Source organism: Giraffa tippelskirchi, chromosome 10 (genome assembly GCF_054371585.1).
Source record: "Giraffa tippelskirchi isolate mGirTip1 chromosome 10, T2T-mGirTip1v1.2.pri, whole genome shotgun sequence".
Taxonomy (NCBI): domain Eukaryota; kingdom Metazoa; phylum Chordata; class Mammalia; order Artiodactyla; family Giraffidae; genus Giraffa; species Giraffa tippelskirchi.
This window is the reverse complement of record NC_137284.1, coordinates 52,687,602-52,708,307: the sequence shown is the minus strand read 5'-3', so window position 1 is coordinate 52,708,307 and position 20,706 is coordinate 52,687,602. Positions and strand designations below refer to the sequence as shown.

The window sequence follows — 20,706 nt, the reverse complement described above, 5'->3', positions numbered from 1 at the left end:
TGCGTTCACTGTTAACCAGACACACTGCGTCGGCCGTTTAGAGAGAAAAGCCGGAGGGGAGAGGCACACACATCCCAAGGCAAGGACAGAAAGTCTGGAAACCCAGCCCCGACACCAGAGACGGGAGACAGGCGTCGACATGGAGGGAAAGAAGAGGCACGTACGTGTGGGGGTGGGCCTGGGGCTGCAGGCCTCGGGAGCAGCGCCTTCCCCGGGAGAGCTGAGAGGAGGCTCGGCAGCGTCCGAGTCAGGAGGAGGGTAGGGCGGGGGCGGGGGCAGCACTAACTGGGGGGGGGCCCGGGCAGCGCCTCGGGGAGGCTTCTGTGGCACCTGCCGTCCGCCACCTACATGGAATCAACAGGGTCACTTCAGAAGGGGAAGCCCACCAGCTCTCTGCTTCCCACAGAAGGCCTGTCACTGGCACTCACCCACGCCCGGAGCAAACTCACGGCTCCAGAAGCACACAAAGCCGGCACCCGATCCAGCCACAGCCACACCGGATCCAGCCACACCCGCACCAAACCCAGCCACACGCCGCACCAAACCCAGCCACAGCCGGTACCGGATCTAGCCACACCCGGCACCAGATCCAGCCACACCCCACACCGGATCCAGCCACACCCCGCACCGAACCCAGCCACACACCGCACTGGATCCAGCCACACCCCGCACCGGACCCAGCCACATCCACACCGGATCCAGCCACGCCCACACCGGATCCAGCCACACCCACACCAAACCCAGCCACACCCGGCACTGGATCCAGCCACGCTTGGCACCAAACCCAGCCATTCTTGGCACTGAATGGAGCCACACCCACACCGGATCCAACCTCTCACATGGTGCAATTATTTTATATACGGGTTCTATCCTTGGGTCTCTTTGTTACCGGTTACCATTTGTTTCTGGAAAGCACAGTATTTTTAAATGCCGGGCCTGCAACTATTATTAAAACTCCCTAAACAGTTCTGTCAAGTTAAAAGGAACTCCTTTTCATCACGACAGTCTTTTTCAGGTTCACAGGTTTGTTTTGTTTTTTTGGCTTATTCTTGTTGCTTATATTTATTATCTATTATGGCTTTAATAATCCCCTAATTTTGTTTCCCTCTTTAAGCTGATTTACACTGTCAATCTCTTTGTGGTAACAGCTTTCAAACTTTGTCTCAAAAAGGGTCCTTGGCTGGAGAAAGGAAGAAAAGTAGGGTCCCTCGCTCCAGTCTATCTCTCAGACCATCAGAGCAACCCTCCTTGATCTACTCACATTGGAGATTTATTTATAATTTTCTATGAAAATGATCTTCTGCTAATAAAAATTTTGAAAGTCAATGATTTAAAATAACACAAGATATGAGTTACTAGTGTCATAAGTTGTGCTCATTATACTCATTTTAAAAATAGTTTCTTCAAGCTCTAAAGTTTAGAATCTTCTAGTAACTAATAGAGTCTATACTTCTTGCTCTTTATCAGACTATTAATAAAAATATTAAGAGACTTCATTTCTTCATCAAGGGATATATCCATTTATTCCTTCTCTTGGTTATAGTTCTTTAGACACAGAAAAATATTAATTTTCCTATATCTACATATCATTTCCTCTCTCAAAGTACAAATGAGCTAAGGCAGTCTGAATGGGTGTGGTCCGCCTGGCCCACAGGTAAGGACCTGACAAGACAAGACAGCAACAACCCCAAGGCAGGTAGACGAAGAGGCTCTCCACTAGAAGGCTTGGTTTTGTTTACCAAGAAGTTTGGGTCAAGACCCAAATCCAGCCAGCTGCAATACTACTTTAGCACAAGTACCAAACATTTAAAACATTTTGATCTCTAGGGATCTGATACAGAAAGCTCAGCATATTCTGTTGTGGTCTGGACTACTTTAAAAGCATTATCTTTTAACCTGAAGCCAAGATTTTGGTTAAAAGTTCTGCTTGTGATGCCAATATTGTACTTTTAATTCATGGGGATTTCTGATGGTGATGGAAATCTGCCTTGAAATGGCCAAGACCCCTGACCTCAAAAATTATTCAGTTACTGTCTAGAGGAAAGGGACTTCTGGCCTCCTCCTTAATCCTCACAAACAAGTTTATGGACCAGAGAGAGACTCATGCCCAGTTACTACCATCCACACCTCTTTGTAGAGGGAACTATCACCACAGTTTTCACTTTAAAATCCCATCTCCCTTCTCCTGTGATCCCCTTGGGTACCAGCAGCCCAGAATCTCTAAGCTCGTCAGAGTCAGGCCTCGGTCTTTCAAGGCTCCATCAGGAGGCCCTTCCTGGGGCTGAAATGGGCTGGTCTGGCCAGGAGGTTTGCAGGTCTCAACACATCCAGACTACCCTTAACATGGATGCTTCTAAGAATTTCAGCAGGGAGCTCTCAATCTGAGTTCATCATCCATTTATGAAAAGAGTGAGAAGGAGGCTTGGAAGGCAGAATATGGATCTCATTGTTAAGAGAAAAAGAAAACAGGATTAGTTGAAGGAGCTATTGATCACGTTTCCTTTAAATCGGGTAGCTTGTCCTTTGGGAAAGAGGATGCACTGACATGAAATACAGGCTACAGCTCATTAGAAAAGTCAATTCTCACACTGTGAAATGCTAAGACATTAACAGCAAGGTAATAAACAGGGGAAAATGCTGACACACAGCCAAGTAGCTCTCATGGAAGTTTTAGGGACTAACAGTGAGACATCTCATCCTTGGGCATCTTTTCCGTTTGGAGGCTGCAGCCATGAGATCAAAAGCAAACCATGAGGGTGCCCAGGAGACTGAATAGCACCCCTGTAACAAGGGCTGAAACACTTGTGTCAGAGGCTTATCTTGGTCCCTCCGTAAATGAAATAACAAACAGTGAGTGATTTTAGAATAAAATTGGCTATCTCTGGCTCATGGACCTAGGGATGGGAGTAGGATATTATGATCTAATAGGTCTTTCTGCTCACAGATATTATAATTGCACCCTTTTTAAACTATATTATGATTGCACCCTCTTTAACTTGGGTTCACTTTTTCTCTAAGAATATCATATATGAAAGCTATAGAACTGGTGATCAGTTTCAAACAGTGTGCACAAAAAATGACTGAACTGTTGTCACCTGATCTGTAAATTCCCTGGGTTGAGAGCCTTTCACACCATCATCCATGGGCTCCATCCTTGGACTCATCGCCTTCCACAAGCAGACACCGACACCCAGCCACACACACTGGCTCTCCATCATGCGCCCCCTCCTGAGCCTCCTCAGTCACCCTCCCCTTTCCCCACTGGCCCACCTTCTAAATGCCTGCAGGGTATTACATGACTCACGACTGTTTATTTCCAGACTTTCTTTCTTTAGCCTAAATATTCTTCGGGTTAATGCCATCCCGGAGGAGGCCACTGCAGGGGTGAGGAGCAGCGCTAAGATGCAGGCCAAGCACCCAGAGGCATGCAAACATGGTCACTCACCCGTTCTGCCCTTCCTGCCCTCCTCCCTGTCCTCCGTGCGGGGGGGCACCAGAGGGCTGGGTGGTGGGGGCAGCGGTGGAGGGGGAGCTGGCGCCCGCCTCTTCTTCTTCTGCAAGTCGATCTGTGACCCCAGAGACATCTGCAAAGCACAAAAGACAAAGGGTCAGTGGGAGGGCAGCTGTGTACATGGAGGAGTTGGCCAGGGTGATGGGCACCCCAAGGAGGGCTGGCAGGTTGTCAGTCCCCTTACTAGATTCCCTGTGTGGGCAATGGAGGCAGGGGTGTGAGGACTGGCTGTGTTGCCCGGGAGTGGCCCTGTGGGGGTCCAGGGATGTTCAGAGATGCCCCCAAGACCGCAAGGTGGCAGAGGGCAGAAGCTCTGCCCTGTATTTCCCAGGGGCAGCAGGCAAATCAGAAGACTTAGAAATCTCCCCTCAGTGTCAATATAAAAAAGGGGATCCTCAGCTCTTGTATGTGTGTGTGCATAGTCGTTCAGTCATGTCTGACTCTTGGTGACCCCATGGGATGAAGCCCACCAGGCTTCTCTGTCCATGGGATTCTCCAGGCTTTCATACAGCCACCGTCACTGCTGGAAATGTGCATATAGAGCACTTCATCACATGTGGGGATGTGCACAGAGTTCCTGTGCTGGAGGCGGACAGGAGCCTTGGACTCCAAATCCAAGGACACCCAGTCCTTCAAGGGCTCTTCCTGGGAGGGGTGCAGCCAACACTACCTGCTGGGCCTCCAGTCCTCCTCTTGGAGCCCCGTGTTTTAATCCATTCAGGTTGCCAGAGGACAGAGCATGTTGCTCTACCTCCCAGGGAAGGCAACCTCCTCTTCTGGGCCAGACCTGGTGCTTCAAGTATGTGTGTGTGCTCCCCAGGTAGCTCAGTGGTAAAGAATCCTCCTGCAATGCAGGAGTTCCCTGGGTCGGAAAGATCCCCTGGAAGAGGAAATGGCAACCCACTCCAGTATTCTTGCCTGGAGAATCCCATGGACAGAAGAGCCTGGTGGGCCACAGTCCATGGGGCTGCAGAAAGGTCGGACGTGAGTGAGTAACTAAACAATAAATGGGTACATGTGTATGTATGTGTGTATTGTGTGGATGTGTGTGTAGCATGAGTGTGTATGTGTGTGTGAAGTATGTGTGTGTAGTATATGTGTTTCTGTAAAAATCTACAACTTCATCAGTAATACATATGTCAATTTTTTTTAAATTATAAAAGGAAGCAAAATCCTTTAATTGACACTCAGATTAACTACTAACAGTTGGCATACATTTTTCTGGGATTTCTACCTTCTTTTAAAAGTCATATTTTTTCTATTATTCTACCACAATATATTATAACCACCTCCTACACCTTTCAAACTCTTTATGAAAAACATGGCCATAAAAAGGCAAATAGTTCCACAAAGCTTAGTCAAACCTGCAGCTCCTTGCCCACTCCAGTAGCAGCCACCTCAAACTCTCTTTCACTTAGCATTTCCTGTTTTTCTAAATAATAAGCTTATTCTGCTATTTCTGGATTTTCCCCATGTTAGACTTTGGCTTCCTACCCCAGAAGTTCTCAGACATAGGCAGGTGCAGACCCATAAGGCCCACTCACCCTACCCTGCCCCCTCACACCTTTCCTCCCAAATCTTTAAAAAAATTTAGAGCACAAGAATCAAATTAACATTCACTATTTAGTTAACCATATAGAGTTATAGTATATATAATTATGAAAACAGAAGTTTTCTTCAAGAGCAAGTTTCTCTAACCAAGACATATAAAGCGTATATTGACTATGTTTTCTTTCTAGATGAACTTTTATTGTCTCTAAACTTGATAACTGATTTGTTTTCTAACTTTTTTCTTTTTGCTGAGTTTCTAGGTAATTTGTTTACCCAGATATTTTATTCTTTGTTCCCTGGATCCTATGCCTTTTAAAAATTCCCTTCACTTTAGCGGGCAAGGTGACTATCAGCTTTCTGAGACGAGAAGGATGTGGGGTCAATTCTTGAGATCTTGAAAATCTAAGAATGTTTGCATTCTGTTACCCTGAGCCATCCGCATGGTGCCTGTGGGGTCTATGATGGTAAGAAATCTCTCAGGATGCTCAGCGCTCACCCCATCCCCTCCTAGCCTGCAACCCTGCAGTGAGGACACCCCACCCAGGCTGGTCATCCGTCTTTCCTTCCGCAGACTTGAGCGTTCTCTCACTCCTTAGGTCATAAACCATCCTGAGGCATGCCTAGGGTGAAACTGCTTTTTACCCTCTGCTGGGGCATCCGCGGACTCTAGCGGTCTGTACATCCTGTGATTCTGTAGAATGTTCTTGTGCTATTTCTCAAAGATTTTTTCTTTTCTCTGTTTTTTCTTTAAGGATTCCAATTATTTGAACACTGTGATTTCTAAATCAGTTTCTTAATTTTTCTTGAGTATTCTTCCTTTTTAATTGAAACAAAGTTGATTTACAATGTGCTAATTTCCACTGTACAGCAAACTGAGTCTGTTTCTGTTTCGTAAATAGGTTCATTTGTGTTGTATTTGAATATTCTTGACTAATTAAAAAAATACATTTTTACCCTCTCTCTTAGAAATCTCCTTTATTTCATTACCCAACTCTTTTTGCTTTTAAATTTTTGGTTACTATATTTTTAATCTCCAAGCACTCTTTTTGGTTATATCTTTTTTGAAATACATTCATGTCTTGTTTCCTGGATACACTCTCTTTTCTCTCTGAGGCTGTTAATTTATATCTTTAATAACACATCTTTCTACTACTCAGCTATATAAAAGAGTGAAATATTGCCATTTGCAGCAACATGGATGGACTTAGAAATTATCACACTAGGTGAAGTAAGACAGACAGCGAAAGACAGATACCAAGTAATATCACTTTTATGTGGAATCTAAAATGTGATACAAATTAATTTATTTACAAAATAGAAACAGACTCACAGATAAAGAAAACAAACTTATGGTTACAAAAGAGGAAAAGTGGGAAGAAATATATTAGGAGGTTGGGATTGACATATACACACTACTATGTATAAATTAGATAATCAACAAGGACCTACTGTTTAGCACAGGGAACTCAGTATTTTGTAACACTCTATAATAGAAGAGAATCTGAAAGAGAATAGATAGATGTATAACTGAATCATTTTGCTGTATACCTGAAACTGACACAGCATTGTTAATCAACTATACTTCAATAAAAAGTCTTTATTTTGGGTAGTATACTCATTTTCACTATATTAATTCTTCCAATCCATGAACACGGTATATTTCTCCATCTGTTTGTGTCCTCTTTGATTTCTTTCATCAGTGTTCTATAGTTTTCTATATATAAGTCTTTTGTTTCTTTAGGTAGATATATTTCTAAGTATTTTATTCTTTTTGTTGCAATGGTGAATGGTATTGTTTCCTCAATACTACCTAAAGCAATCTATAGATTCAATGCAATCCCTATCAAGCTACCAATGGTATTTTTCACAGAACTAGAACAAATCATCTCACAATTTGTATGGAAATATAAGAAACCTCGAATAGCCAAAGCAATCTTGAGGAAGAAGAATGGAACTGGAGGAATCAACCTGCCTGACTTCAGGCTCTACTACAAAGCCACAGTCATCAAGACAGTATGGTACTGGCACAAAGATAGAAATATAGATCAATGGAAAAAAATAGAAAGCCCAGAGATAAACCCACGCACCTATGGACACCTTATCTTCGACAAAGGAGGCAAGAATACACAATGGAGAAAAGACAATCTCTTTAACAAGTGGTGCTGGGAAAACTGGTCAACCACTTGTAAAAGAATGAAACTAGAACACTTCCTAACACCATACACAAAAATAAACTCAAAATGGATTAAAGATCTAAATGTAAGACCAGAAACTATAAAACTCCTAGAGGAAAACATAGGCAAAACACTCTCCGACATAAATCACAGCAGGATCCTCCATGACCCACCTCCCAGAATATTGGAAATAAAAGCAAAAATAAACAAATGGGACCTAATTAAACTTAAAAGCTTTTGCACAACAAAGGAAACTATAAGCAAGGTGAAAAGACAGCCTTCAGAATGGGAGAAAATAATAGCAAACAAACAACAGACAAACAATTAATCTCAAAAATATACAAGCAACTCCTGCAACTGAATTCCAGAAAAATAAACGACCCAATCAAAAAATGGGCCAAAGAACTAAACAGACATTTCTCCAAAGAAGACATACAGATGGCTAACAAACACATGAAAAGATGCTCAACATCACTCATGATTAGAGAAATGCAAATCAAAACCACAATGAGGTACCATTTCACACCAGTCAGAATGGCTGCTATCCAAAAGTCTATAAGCAATAAATGCTGGAGAGGGTGTGGAGAAAAGGGAACCCTCTTACACTGTTGGTGGGAATGCAAACTAGTACAGCCACTATGGAGAACAGTGTGGAGATTCCTTAAAAAACTGGGAATAGAACTGCCATATGACCCAGCAATCCCACTGCTGGGCATACACACCGAGGAAACCAGAATTGAAAGAGACACGTGTACCCCAGTGTTCATCGCAGCACTGTTTACAATAGCCAGGACATGGAAGCAACCTAGATGTCTATCAGCAGACGAATGGATAAGGAAGCTGTGGTACATATACACAATGGAATATTACTCAGCCATTAAAAAAATACATTTGAATCGGTTCTATTGAGATGGATGAAACTGGAGCCCATTATACAGAGTGAAGTAAGCCAGAAAGAAAAACACCAATACAGTATACTAATGCGTATATATGGAATTTGAAAGATGGTAACGATAACCCTATATGTGAGACAGAATAAGAGACACAGATGCATAGAACAGTCTTATGGACTCTGAGGGAGAAGGTGAGGGTGGGATGTTCTGGGAGAATAGCATTGAAACGTGTATATTATCATATGTGAAACAGAACACCATTCCATGTTCGATGCATGAGACAAATGCTCAGGGCTGGGGCAATGGGATGACCCAGAGGGATGGGATGGGGAGGGAGGTGGGAGGGGGGTCCAGGAAGGGGAACACATGTAAACCCATGGCTGATTCATGTCAATGTATGGCAAAAACTACTATAATATTGTAAAGTAATTAGCCCCCAACTAAAATAAATAAATTTATTTTAAAAAAAAGTCTTTATTTTCATTTTCTTCTGTTATGTGTGTGTGTGTGTGTGTGTGTGTGTGTGTGTGTGTGTGTGTGTGTGTGTGTGCATGCGCACGTGCTAGTCACTTTGTCCTGTCTGACTCTGTGACCCCATGGATTGTAGCCCACCAGGCTCCTCTGTCCATTGGGATTCTCCAGGTAAGAATACTGGAGTGGGTTGCCATTTCCTTCTCCAGGGGATCTTCCTGACCCAGGGATCGAATCCGGGTCTCCTGCATTACAGGCAGATTCTTTACCAACTGAGCTACGAGGGAAGCCCTTGGCCAACTGCTCCTAAATAAGTGTGTTTTTGTGGATAGGGTCTGTGAACATTCATGAGCTTTCCTGGAGTTGCCTGATCAGAAATCCGCTTGGCTCACTGGGGGAATCCCCAACTATGCATATCTTTAGGACACTCTCTGAGGCTTCCCAGGTGGTGCTATTGGTAAAGAACCTGCCTGCCAATGCAGGAAATCTAAGAGACATGAGTGTGGATTCTATCAGCCACAGTCCATTCAATTCACCCCCTCTGTCTTTGGTGGAATATTAAGACTGTGATTTCAGTGATGACAAATTAAACTTCCTAGAAGTCTTTTATCTTTCCCATGTGCCCTTTTCTTTCTTTTCTTCTCCTTATACTGAGTTTCTGATACATTCCTTGACTATAACCTCTGAGGTAAGGAACACAAAAGACTGGAGGAAAAGCAGATTCAAAAACTGATTTCCTGAATTTAAGAATCTTTATCATGTAGTTACCTCCCAAACTCAGGGTAAATTCACGAATACTCTTTCAAATAAATGGCTGTCAAAGTTTTCTACTGTTCCATCAGTGTCTATACATTGTTAATGTCCATGGTTTTCCTGGGGTCTGGTTGCCCATGGGGTGTGTGAGCTGGACCCTCAGGAGACCCTGAGCAGGGGAGGCCCTGGTCAAAGGTGGTCACCTGCTCTCACCACCAGCACTGTCATAATCCTGCCTCCATCTTCATTGAGCTGTGGGTGATGATGATGCTGAAAGGCAAAGAGACTCGGCTCTGGTACCTGGATTTCTTCCTTCGGGGCTGACATTCATCCATTCATTAATCATGATTGCTCAAACACTATGGATGTGCCTGCCTGTGTGATTTTCTAGTCCACATTTCTCAATCTCTTCTTAAAAGATGATGAGAGATTTTGTTTACTGTCACTTGTTCACTTGTTCTTTCCATGAATTCACCAGCTATTGCTAGTTCCTTGTTCTGTGACTGGAAGGACAGTGACTTCAAAGGACACGTGGGAACGACAGAGTTCCTGACTGCCTACTGATGCTCACCACCGAATGAAGGAGAGAGAATTCTGTAAGATGACATGATCTTCTTCTGGCTGGAAGTGCTGCCGAGCGCTGTAATTTGGGGCTGACTTGGGACACAGTCTCCTCTGTGAGTTCACGCTGGTTGATCAGTGCCTGCTAAGCTCCCACTGACGTCTGTATAATGACGACGCGCTCCAGATTCTGCTGAGCGCCGGCATCAAGTGGGAGATAATTAGAAAAACGGATCAGGAAAGCGATTCTGGCTCAGCAGTTTGGAAAAGCAATTTTTCCCCGTTGAAAGAAAGTTCTGGCTCACTCCTCGTTACAAGATTTGGAGAAGCATCAAACTCCTCGAGCCTTTGCCAAGATGGCCCAGCTTTGCCCTGGGCTGTCCTCCTGGATAGAAGCACAGCCACTCAACAATGGCTGAAGACCATGTGTTTTCCGGGCACACAGCTACTTCTGATCAAGTAAGGCAATGCCTTTGCAAAGTGTCTGGCAAGGTCTGAGACTCCAACCAAGACAAGATCTAATGGGCAAACTTCTCTCTCTCTTTTTTTTTTTTCTGGAGCTTTTGTTAGTTCAAGGTGTTTAAACAAAAGTACTAGATTGGCCAAAAAGTTTGTTTAGGTGTTTAAAACCCAATATATACAGGCTAATAGAAAATATTATTAACACTGGCAGCAATGAGAATTTATTAAACATTTCCTAAGGGTGCCAATGCATATCATAAAACTACCTCAGAGGTTCCCAGGGAGAGGTAATTTCACTATCTCTGTTTTATAAAGGAAGAAACTAAAGCTTGTAAAAGATTGCTTGCCCAAGGTCAGACAGCTCACAAGTGGGCAGAGTTGAGATTTGGTCTTGGTTTAAACTATTTTCCTCAGGTCTGGAAGATAGGACTCCAAGAGTTTTGAGTGGAAATATCTATTCCTATTATCTCATCCATCCATCATTCCAAGCATGTATACTTGGTACCAATAAGCTCCACGCTAGGCACTAGGCACACACAAGTGAAAGAAGGAAAACCAGGAGCATTTTTTTTCAGCCCTGTTGAATCGACAGCTCCAGTGGGCTTGGCTGTGCCCAACTGGGTCCTTGCTTCCTGGCCTTTTCTCAAGCTGTTCTTTCTGCCTAGAATGTCCTTCCTTTCCCAGTACTTAATCTGCTCCTGCTGAAATCTTCCTCACTCCTTAAGGCCACTTCTCAGGGAAGACCCCTGACGTCCTCTGGGTGACAGTTGGTCAGCCCCTCTTCCTGCCCAGACGCAGGGGCAGAGCATCACTCAGGAGACAGCCCTTAGCTCTCCTCCCTGAGTTCTAGCCATTGCTGCCATGCCTGCTCCCCTGAGTTCTGTTTGCCTTTGAGTTCTCTATAGTAAAGGGTGTGATTTATCAGTCTCTGAATTTCCACAATTTCTCGCTTCTTGCCTTTGCACTTCAGGAATCAAATGTTTATTGAATGTAAGAAAGAATGAAGTCGGAATTTTTTATATAAATGGAGCATGTTATAGAAGGAATTTATGAGAGCCTGCAAGTACAACACAGCCCTGGCCCCATATTCTCATTTCCCTTTTATTCAAAATGTAAATACTCTACTGTTTTTACTCTGAAAAATGAAGACTGTATATGATCACTAAAAATATTTCAAATAATAGAGGGGCATATAAAATGCTAAGTGAAAATCTGCCCTCACCTCTACCCCTAAAAGACAACCTCTATTAAATTGACATCAACAGATGAACAGGTAAAGAAACCGTAGTACCTTTGTACAGTGGAAGAGCACTCAGTCACAAAAAAAGAAGGATATTCTTCAACATGTGACAACACAGATGAACCTTGAAGACATTGTGCTACATGAAATAAGCCAGACTTGGAAAGCCAAATACTGTATGATTTTACTTACACAGAGATCTAATAAACTAGGCAAATTTATAGAATCAAAGAGTAGAATGGTGGTAGCCAGGGGCTGGGGAAGGGCGGTGGGGAGTCACTGACCAATAGGCATTTCAGTCCAGCAAAGTGGGTGAGCTCCGGTGTCTGGTGCACAATGCACGCAGAATCCAGGGGAGTGCATGGTGCACCTCACGGTTTAAGGGGCTGAGCTTCATATTATGGGTTCATAGCACAATAAAATAAAATTCAAGTCAAAACAGGAGACATGTTGCCCAACAGACCTTCATAAAGGCTGTATTATAGTTTACACCCTCACTAACGCTTCACTGTCTCCCCACCCCACCCAACAACAGAACCAAGATAACCATTCTGGTTTTTATCAGAGTCAATGAAAAGTATCCTAATTACTTTTTGGATCTACATTCTTTAAATGCTAGGGTTAGCATTTTTTAATGATTACTCTTTACTTGTGCATGTGAGAAAGAGAAAGTTCATATCCAGTAAGCTGTTTTCTCTCTACTGTGGTGTTATCCTTTTCTTAGTATCAGTCCTCTAAATGACATATATGCTGTGAATATTTTCCCTAGCTTCTTACGGTCTTTTAATTTTCTGTATTTTTTTTTTCCATTTTTTGGAATATAAAAGTTATTTAATTCAACCTGTCAAGTCTTCCCCCATCTCCTTTTTCTAACCCAGGGTCATACTAAGAAAGGGCTTCTTGATTTCAAATGTTTAAAATTCTTATTACTTTAATGTAGTTTCCTGGTATACTTTTCCATAGTTTTTATTAAATCAATCTGGACTTAATCTTGTTATGTGCTCTACGTTTCTTGCAAAGCGATGAAATGAGCTTATAACACAAATGATAACTATTGTATAAATCTGCAGGCACCTATATTATCATCAAACAAAACCAAGTAATAGCACACATCAGAATATGAAAACCTGATGTGGTGACTGATGTTTCCTCTCCCCTCTGAAGCATCTTATCCAGGGAAAATCTGGCCTGCTGGAAACCTCACCTTTTTAGAACCAGGCAGAAGCTGGCTGCCAGCTCATGTCTGTGATCAGTAACAGGAGGCTCCTGCCCTGCCACACCTGCCAGGCTCCTGCCAAGCTTGGTCTAAACAATAAACAGCACTTTGCCGACAAACATCCATATAGTCAAAGCTATGGTTTTTCCAGTAGTCATGCACAGATGTGAGAGCTGGACCATAAAGAAGGCTGAGCACCAAAGAACTGATGCTTTTGAATTGTGGTGCTGGCGACTCTTGAGAGTCCCTTAGACAGTAAGGAGATCAAACCAGTCAATCCTTAAGGAAATCAACCCTGAATATTCATTGGAAGGACTGATGCTGAAGTTGAAGCTCCAATACTTTGGCTATTTGATGTGAACAGCTGACTCATTGGAAAAGACTCTAATGCTGGGAAAGATTGAGGGCAGGAGAAGGGGGCAATGGAGGATGAGACAGTTGGATGGATGGCATCACCGACTCAATGGACATGAGTTTGAGAAAACTCCAGGAGATAGTGAAGAACAGGGGAGCCTGGGATGCTGCAGTCCATGGGATTGCAAAGAGTTAGACACAAATTAGCTACTGAACAACAACAACAACAAACAATAAATCCAGAGTTTCCTGGGAAGAGTCAGTGTCACATCTGAGAATTCAGAAAAACTAGTGATGCAGTCTAGGAAGATTTCCCTTGGAACTGCTTAAATAACATCTAAACAGAACAGATTTTTACTTTAAGGGATAAATCCTCAGTCATCTAGGGCAGCAGTTCCTAATCTTTTTGGCATCAGGGACCAGTTTTATGGAAGACAATTTTTCCACGGATGGGAGTGGGAAAGGTTTCAGGATGATTCAATCACATTACATTTATTGTGCACTCCATTTCTATTATTATTACATCAGCCCCACCTCAGATCATCAGGCATTAGATCTCAGAGGTTGGGGACCTGAATTCTAAGGTACTCATTTCTTGATCATGTCTCATTCTCCAGGGACACCAGGAAGCCAACATTAAGGTATAATGAGGTTGCTCTCCTTTAAAATTTCAACTACTGCTTCTATGTGATGATTATTCTGTATAATTTTCCTCTAAATACACTTGCTCTTTTAAGAGGATGATCACAAGTATTTGAACAAGAATAGCGTAGAAAAATATATCAGCCAGAGGAGAGCGTAACATGGTGGTCATGCTTGGACCCTGGAGGTAGAAAGCAGGGTTCGAGTTTTGCCTCCACTGTGAGATAAGCTGCTTAATCTTTCTGTGCCTAAATTTCTCCACTTGTAAAACAGGGATGAAAATATTTATTGTTTCTTTAGTGACTGGGAGGATTAAATAGGTTAATATCATGAAAAGTACAGAGAATGCCATCCTCACTGATGGGTAGTTTCTACTAAGACCTTTCACCTTCTTACCCTTCTCATCACCCCCCGAGCCAATGGTGGACGACACAATGGGACCTGCACACCTGGAAGTCACCTCCAGAATCAAACCTGGAAGGACCCAAGTCTTGGTTTCAGCTCCTACAAGGAATGGCAGGCTCCTCAGAGAATGTGGTTAGGTTTCCTAGTTAGGTTTCTGGGGGTTACATGTGCTGATAGTACCATCCTGCAGAAAAATGGGGCCACCCTGGGAGCTGTGAGTCGCACAGAATCTCAGCCAGCTGCCTATGCTCACTCAGATACTAATTTCTCTGTGACTTGCTCTTTGCTTTTCAATGGAACAATAGTAGTGCCCACCTCACGGGGCACCATAAGGCATCACATACGTATCACACGAGTGCTCAGAAATGTCCCCAGCTGCCAGAAATGCTGTTAGGAAGTGATATATACGTGTGTTTGCTAAAGAAACAGGAAGCAAACCAAAGGACACCAAAGAACACAAAATTCTAGAGCTGGAACTCCAGCTCTTTCATTTCACAGGTGAGAACACAGAGGACCAGAAGCTGAATGATGTTTTCAAGACCAATTACACCTGACTCACCTTGATTAATGAAAGCACTGATGATCCCAGTTTACGTGCTGAGAGGAAGATGCTGCACTCAGGGTTCCTGTGCATCCCTGCTGCCCTGTTTAATCATCAAAACAACCTGATGGAGTGAACATCTGTCTCATTGTCCACAAAAGGGAAATGACTTTAGAGGGCCTCAGTCACCTGCTGTAGGCCACAGAGCTGACCGCTCTCTGACACTTCGCCTGCTTACAAGAGGGGACATACATGGGGCCAGGCCATGGTCTCTGACACAATATCCTGTTTTGAAGGTGGACCCTTTGCTGGATTTGCTGCTATCTCCTTAGTGCTGGCAATTGTCCTTGGCATATTTTGGGTGGGCACTAAATATCCATTAAGTTAGTGAATGCTGTAACCAAAAGCATCTGTATGATGAAACCAATACCTGTTTTTCCCTGAAGATAGGTGACTTTGTAGGAGCCTGTTATGTGTCAGGTACTGCGCTTGGCACTGAGAATAAGAGGCGAGCACGATGGACGAGACCTCGAGGTTGATTTTGTTGGAAGGGATGTTGGTAATGATTAAATGTCTCATGGACAATGGCACTGCTCCTTGCTACAGGGTGCATGTGTGGAGAAAAGTTCAGGGGGCTTCCCTAAACCAAACTAAATAGGGGGTTTGATTTTGGCCATGTCTGTGGGACTTTCTTGTGGACAGGTTGGAGGTATCCCACTGAGACACTTGCATGGCAGTACCACTGAAGCTAAGCATGGATAGGATTGCCCAAGAAGAGTGTCAGGAAAGAAGGGAAAAGACCAAACCCTAAGAAGGCCTAACTTTCATGAGGCTGGTATAGGATGGAAGTTTCTGGGAAGCTGTTTGAGAGCTGGAAAAACCTGAGGGGGTGAGGTGTCACGGAGCACGAAGTGATGAGGAGGGTCAGAGGCTGTAGAGCTCAGGCAGGGTAAGGATGGACAGTGTCACTGTGCAGAGGGCACTAACACCCACTGGGAGAGTGGGCCATCTGAACAGCGCAGTGTGGAGCAGAGACGGGGTAGGCAGGCTGTCCAGGGGTGATGTGCAACAGGGCACATGACGAGGGATAAGATGCAGCAGCGTGGGACAGGCGTGGGGCTGGGGGTGCATTTACGGGGGGTCTCTTGCTTCTGGCAGCTGAGCCCACCCCAGGGGCAGTCCTTGGACCACTTCCCTTTATTCCTGAGAATTTTCAAGGTGGTTTCTTCCATATTCAGTGGTGTCAATAACTCCCAGGTTCACAGCTTGGCCTGAACTCCCCAGAGCTCCAGGGTCACACACCTAATGCCTGTTGACAAGAGCACCTGGACACGGGCAGGTGCATGTTCAAACCAACCCCTTGATTCTCTCCCCAGACCCGCTCCTCCCCCATGTGCATGGATGCTAAGTCGCTTTAGGTGAGTGTAACTATTTGTAACCCCATGGACTGCAGCCTGCCAGACTCTTCTGTCCATGGGTTTCTCCAGGCAAGAATACTGGAATGGGTTGCCATTTTCAACTCCAGAGGATCTTCCTGACCCAGGGATAGAACCTGCATCTCTTTCATCTCCTGCATTGGCAGGTGAGTTCTTTACTGCTAGCATGCTCCTCTCCCTGCCTCCTCCATCTCAGGGGAACAGTAACTCCTCGTTTCTAGTTGTTCTGGGCCAGACGCTGCATATCTTCCTGGAACAGTCCACACCCCTCCAACGGAGGCCAGTCTTCCTCCCTGTCCCTGTCACTACTCACCTGAACCCACACTCATTTCTCAGCTGAATAAGTGTCAGAGCCCCTCCCTAGCCTCCCCACACCCACCCGAGATCCTTCCACAGGACAGCAAAGCAGGCCATGCTCTGCCTGAAATCTGCAAATGCTTCTCGCCCCATGTCCTGCCCATAAGGGCAGATATCTCTTCAATAAACCGATTTCATTTCCTTTGGGACTATACCCAGAAGTGGAATTTCTGGGTTGTAGGGCAGTTCTATTTTTAATTTTTTGAGAGGCCTCTATAATACTTTCCGTATGGCTAACCATTTTTCATTCCCACCAACAGAGCACGAGGGTTCTCTCTTCTCCACATTGTGGCCAACATTTTTTATTTCCTGTCTTTTTGATAACAGCCATTCTGACAGGTGTGAGGTGATACTGACTGTGGTCTTGCTCTTCCCTGATGATTAGTCATATTGAGCATCTTTTCACATGTCTGTCTGTTGGCCATTTGGATGCCACTCGTGACAACATGGATGGACCTTGAGGGCATTGTGCTAAGTAAGATGACTCAGAATATGTGGAATCTAAAAAACCCAAACTTGTAAAAACAGTAAAATAGTGGTGACCAGAGGCTGGGATGTGAGGAGAGAGGAGAGACGTAGTTTTAGGAAACTAAACTTACAGAGAGTAGATGAATGAGCCTTGGAGACCTAGTACTTAGCACAGCGATTATAGACAATAATATTGTATGATAATCATCAAACTTGCTGAAACACTAGATCTTGATTCTTCACACCAGAAAAAAGAGAAAAGATAGGCACGTGAGGGAACACAGATGCTGACTGTTGTTACAATCAGATTACAGTGTATAAATGTATCAAATCTGCACATGGAGCACCTGAAATACACGCAATGTTATATGTCAAGTAGATTTCAATGAAAACAAAAGTAAAATCTTGTGGCAGAAGCTGCTGAGGGAACTGGATGGGAGTGGACAGCGAGCTCTGGGCAGAGGGAACTTTTGCCGTGAAATCTGTCCTGGAGCAGACCAGAGGGTAAGTGAGGATCGGGTTGGCACCTGGGGCAGCTCCAACCTGCCTGCCAGGAAACGCGAAGCCAGTGCGCCCACAGCTGCACTGGCCCAGTTCTGTTCATCTGGGCACCTGCAGAGATTATGCAAGAACCTAGGCAGACAGTGACACACTGGTCATGGCGCCATGCCTTCAGGGAGGGAAGGGGAAGTAGCAGCCAGGGAGGAAATAGAGTTCAAAGTCTGGGGCTTTGGGTCAAGGTGCCTCACTTGGGGAATTAGCAAGTCCCCAGAGCTGGCTGTGGCCAGCCCACTAGTGAAAAAATATTGCGCCCTATCAGTAAACAAAGGATGCTGCAGCCAGTACACCATCACATTATAACCTCCCCAATGCTGAGCCCTGAAGGGAAGTCTGTCTGGAGATAGGATGCCCACCATCAAACCATCAGACACTGCAGCCACCACCACCCACAATGGTGGACTCTCAGACTCAGGATGAGAAAGCAGAGGATACTAGCCCTAGATAACTGAGGTGCATACCGAAGGATGATTTCAGTGAGCCCAGACTCTTGCATCTTCCCATACATAGGAAAGTGCTAAATTCCTTAACTTCAGATGTCTGCTTTTCTTTAAGTAACAGTAATCTTTTGATGTTCCAACTACCTGGTCTTTGTTGAAAAAATTGCTATATATCCAGCCCCACCACCTGTTACCTCTTCTGAGCTTATCTGAGAGGCTGTGTCCCAGGCTTCAGTCCTCAGTTTTATCTGCTGAATAAAACATAATTCTCAACTTTCAGTTTGTGCATCATTTTTCAGTTGACACCCCAAGGGCATGTTTCCTGTGGGATTCACTTGTTTCTGTCATTTTACTATTTATTTAGCTTTGCATTTTCTCAAGGATGCTTCCCTTCCAATGTCCCCTGAGGACATAGCCCTCAGATCCCGCCTACTCAACAGATCTGATCTGCCCTCAGTGGGGGTTGTCTAAACACCTCTTCTCTACACCCTTCCCCAGGTGAGACAGCCCTGGGGAAAGAGTACTCAGGTATTAGTACTAACCTGTGACTTTCCTTCTGGGAATTTGGGGAGGGGATTCAAGGAGATGGCGACATCATATCCTGGTCTTACAGGGGTTCCTAAGTCCCACCATAAAGAGTACATCCACCATGGTCACCAATGACATAATATGTGGGGACTCGCAATCTTAGAGTACCTGTATAGTCTTAAGTTCAAAAGGTAATCCTGCAGTCAGATGATATTGTTGTTGTTGTTTTGTCCAATCACTAAGTGACGTCCAACTCTTTGCGACCCTATGAACTGCAGCACACCAGGCTTCCCTGTCCTTCACTCTCTCCCAAAGTTCACTCAAACTCATGTCCATTGAGTCGGTGATGCCACGGTTTAATTTTGGTCACTACAAATAAAGTGGCAATTCCCAGGTGATGCCAGTGGTAAAGAACCTTCCTGCCAATGCAGGACATGTAAGAGATGTGGGTTCGATCCCTGGGATGGGAAGATCCCCTGTAGCAAGGCATGGCAACCCGGTTCAGTATTCTTGCCTGGAGAATCCCATATACTAAGGAGCCTGGTAGGCTACAGTGTACAGGGTCACAAAGGGTTGGACACAAGTGAAGAGACTTAGCACATATGCACACATAAACCAGCACTGATTCTGTGTGAGCCAGCATTATATTAATGAAAGCAGTGTCTCCCTGTTCTCCCTATTTCTGGGTGTCATCTGGGCAGATGGATAGAGCAAAAGCTAATTGAACTGATAGGTTCATTCCTAAAGTTGGAAAAAAAAAAAAAAAGATTCCTTCCAGGAACTGTACAAACCATGCACAGACCTATGCCCAAGATGTGGGGAAATTATCAGTTATTTGCTACTGTTAGATGACTAAGTCACTATACTTTTGCCCATGGAAATTCTGGTATCTATCTAACGTTTTTGGATTCTGTCTTATTCTTAGGCTCCTAAGAAAGGCTGAAAAGTCTCCACCCAAACTCGAGTGCCTCGGATTAACTAAATGACTCCCTTTGGTTGTTTATATTCCATCCCTGAAAATTAAAGCTCTCTTCACAGGTGGGAGCAGGCGAGCTGCCAGGGAAAATAATTTCTGTCATCACCATCTTTGGTCATTCCAGAAAGAAAAACACCGGGTTTGCTTCATGGAAAGTTATGAGAAGAAACAAAAGTTGCCATTTCAGCACTTTCTTTCTACCTCACTTAGCACAAAATGCCCTAAAACAGAATACTGATTATGTGCTTTTGGTTCTTAAATAGAGATTTTAACATAAAATCTTTAAGTCTAATTTTTCCTTCCTATTCCCCAATGTGTACCAAAGACTCTTATACCCCTCCAACAGATATTTACGAAGGATTAATTTTTCTGCTAAAACTGTATTAGCTAGAAAGCTCTACACAGACAGTTATCTGAAGATTTATGATCTTTTCGTTTTAATTTTATTTTTACTTTTTTTCTGGCTTACTTTTCTTTCCAAAAAATTTTATTTTATTAAAATATAGTTGACTTACAATGGCATGTTACTTTCAGGTGTACAGCACCAAGATTCAATTATACATATAAACTTTTTCAGATTCTTTTCCCTTATGGATTATTATAAGACATTGAGCATAGCTCTCTGTGCTATACAGTAGGTCCTTGTTAGTTATCTGCTTTATATATAGTGGTGTGTATGTCCTAATCCCAGATTCCTAATTTGTTCTTTCCCCTCTCTCCCCTTTGGCAACCACAAAGACTATTTTCTATGTCTGTGGCTCTACTTCTGTTTTGTAAATAAATTCATTTGTATCATTTTCTTTAGGTTGCACATGTAAATGACATATGGTATTTGTCTTTCTCTGTCTGGTTTATTTCACTCAGTATGATAATTTCTAGGTCCATCCATGTTGCTGTAAATGATATAATTTCATTCTTTAAAATTTTTTTTTTATTATAGTTGCTTTACAATGTTGTGCTATTTTCTGCTGTACAGCAAAGTGAATCAGCCATATATATATGTGTATACACACATATGTATATGTGTATATACACACACATACACATACACACATATATATATATCCCCTATTTTTTGAATTTCCTTTCCATGTAGGTCACCACAGAGCATTGGGTAGAGTTTCCTGTGCATCAGGAAACAGTCTGTTCTCATCAGTTCTCTGTTTTAT

The 20,706-nt window shown here is 43.7% G+C and overlaps 1 protein-coding gene across 14 annotated transcripts in view; it reads right to left on the bottom strand.

Moving 5' to 3' along the window:
* The window catches only part of COBL (cordon-bleu WH2 repeat protein), a 318,704-nt gene that overhangs the window by 83,148 nt on the left and 214,850 nt on the right, over positions 1-20,706 (bottom strand). For 10 of the 14 annotated variants that reach the window (XM_081534556.1, XM_081534551.1, XM_081534553.1 and 7 more), the window contains one exon: positions 3,446-3,584. In XM_081534556.1, the coding sequence (XP_081390682.1) occupies positions 3,446-3,584 (139 nt within the window). Of the gene's footprint in view, positions 1-164; positions 345-3,445; positions 3,585-20,706 lie in introns of all 14 variants that reach the window. The other 4 variants (XM_081534547.1, XM_081534548.1, XM_081534544.1 and 1 more) reach the window with 1 other exon arrangement.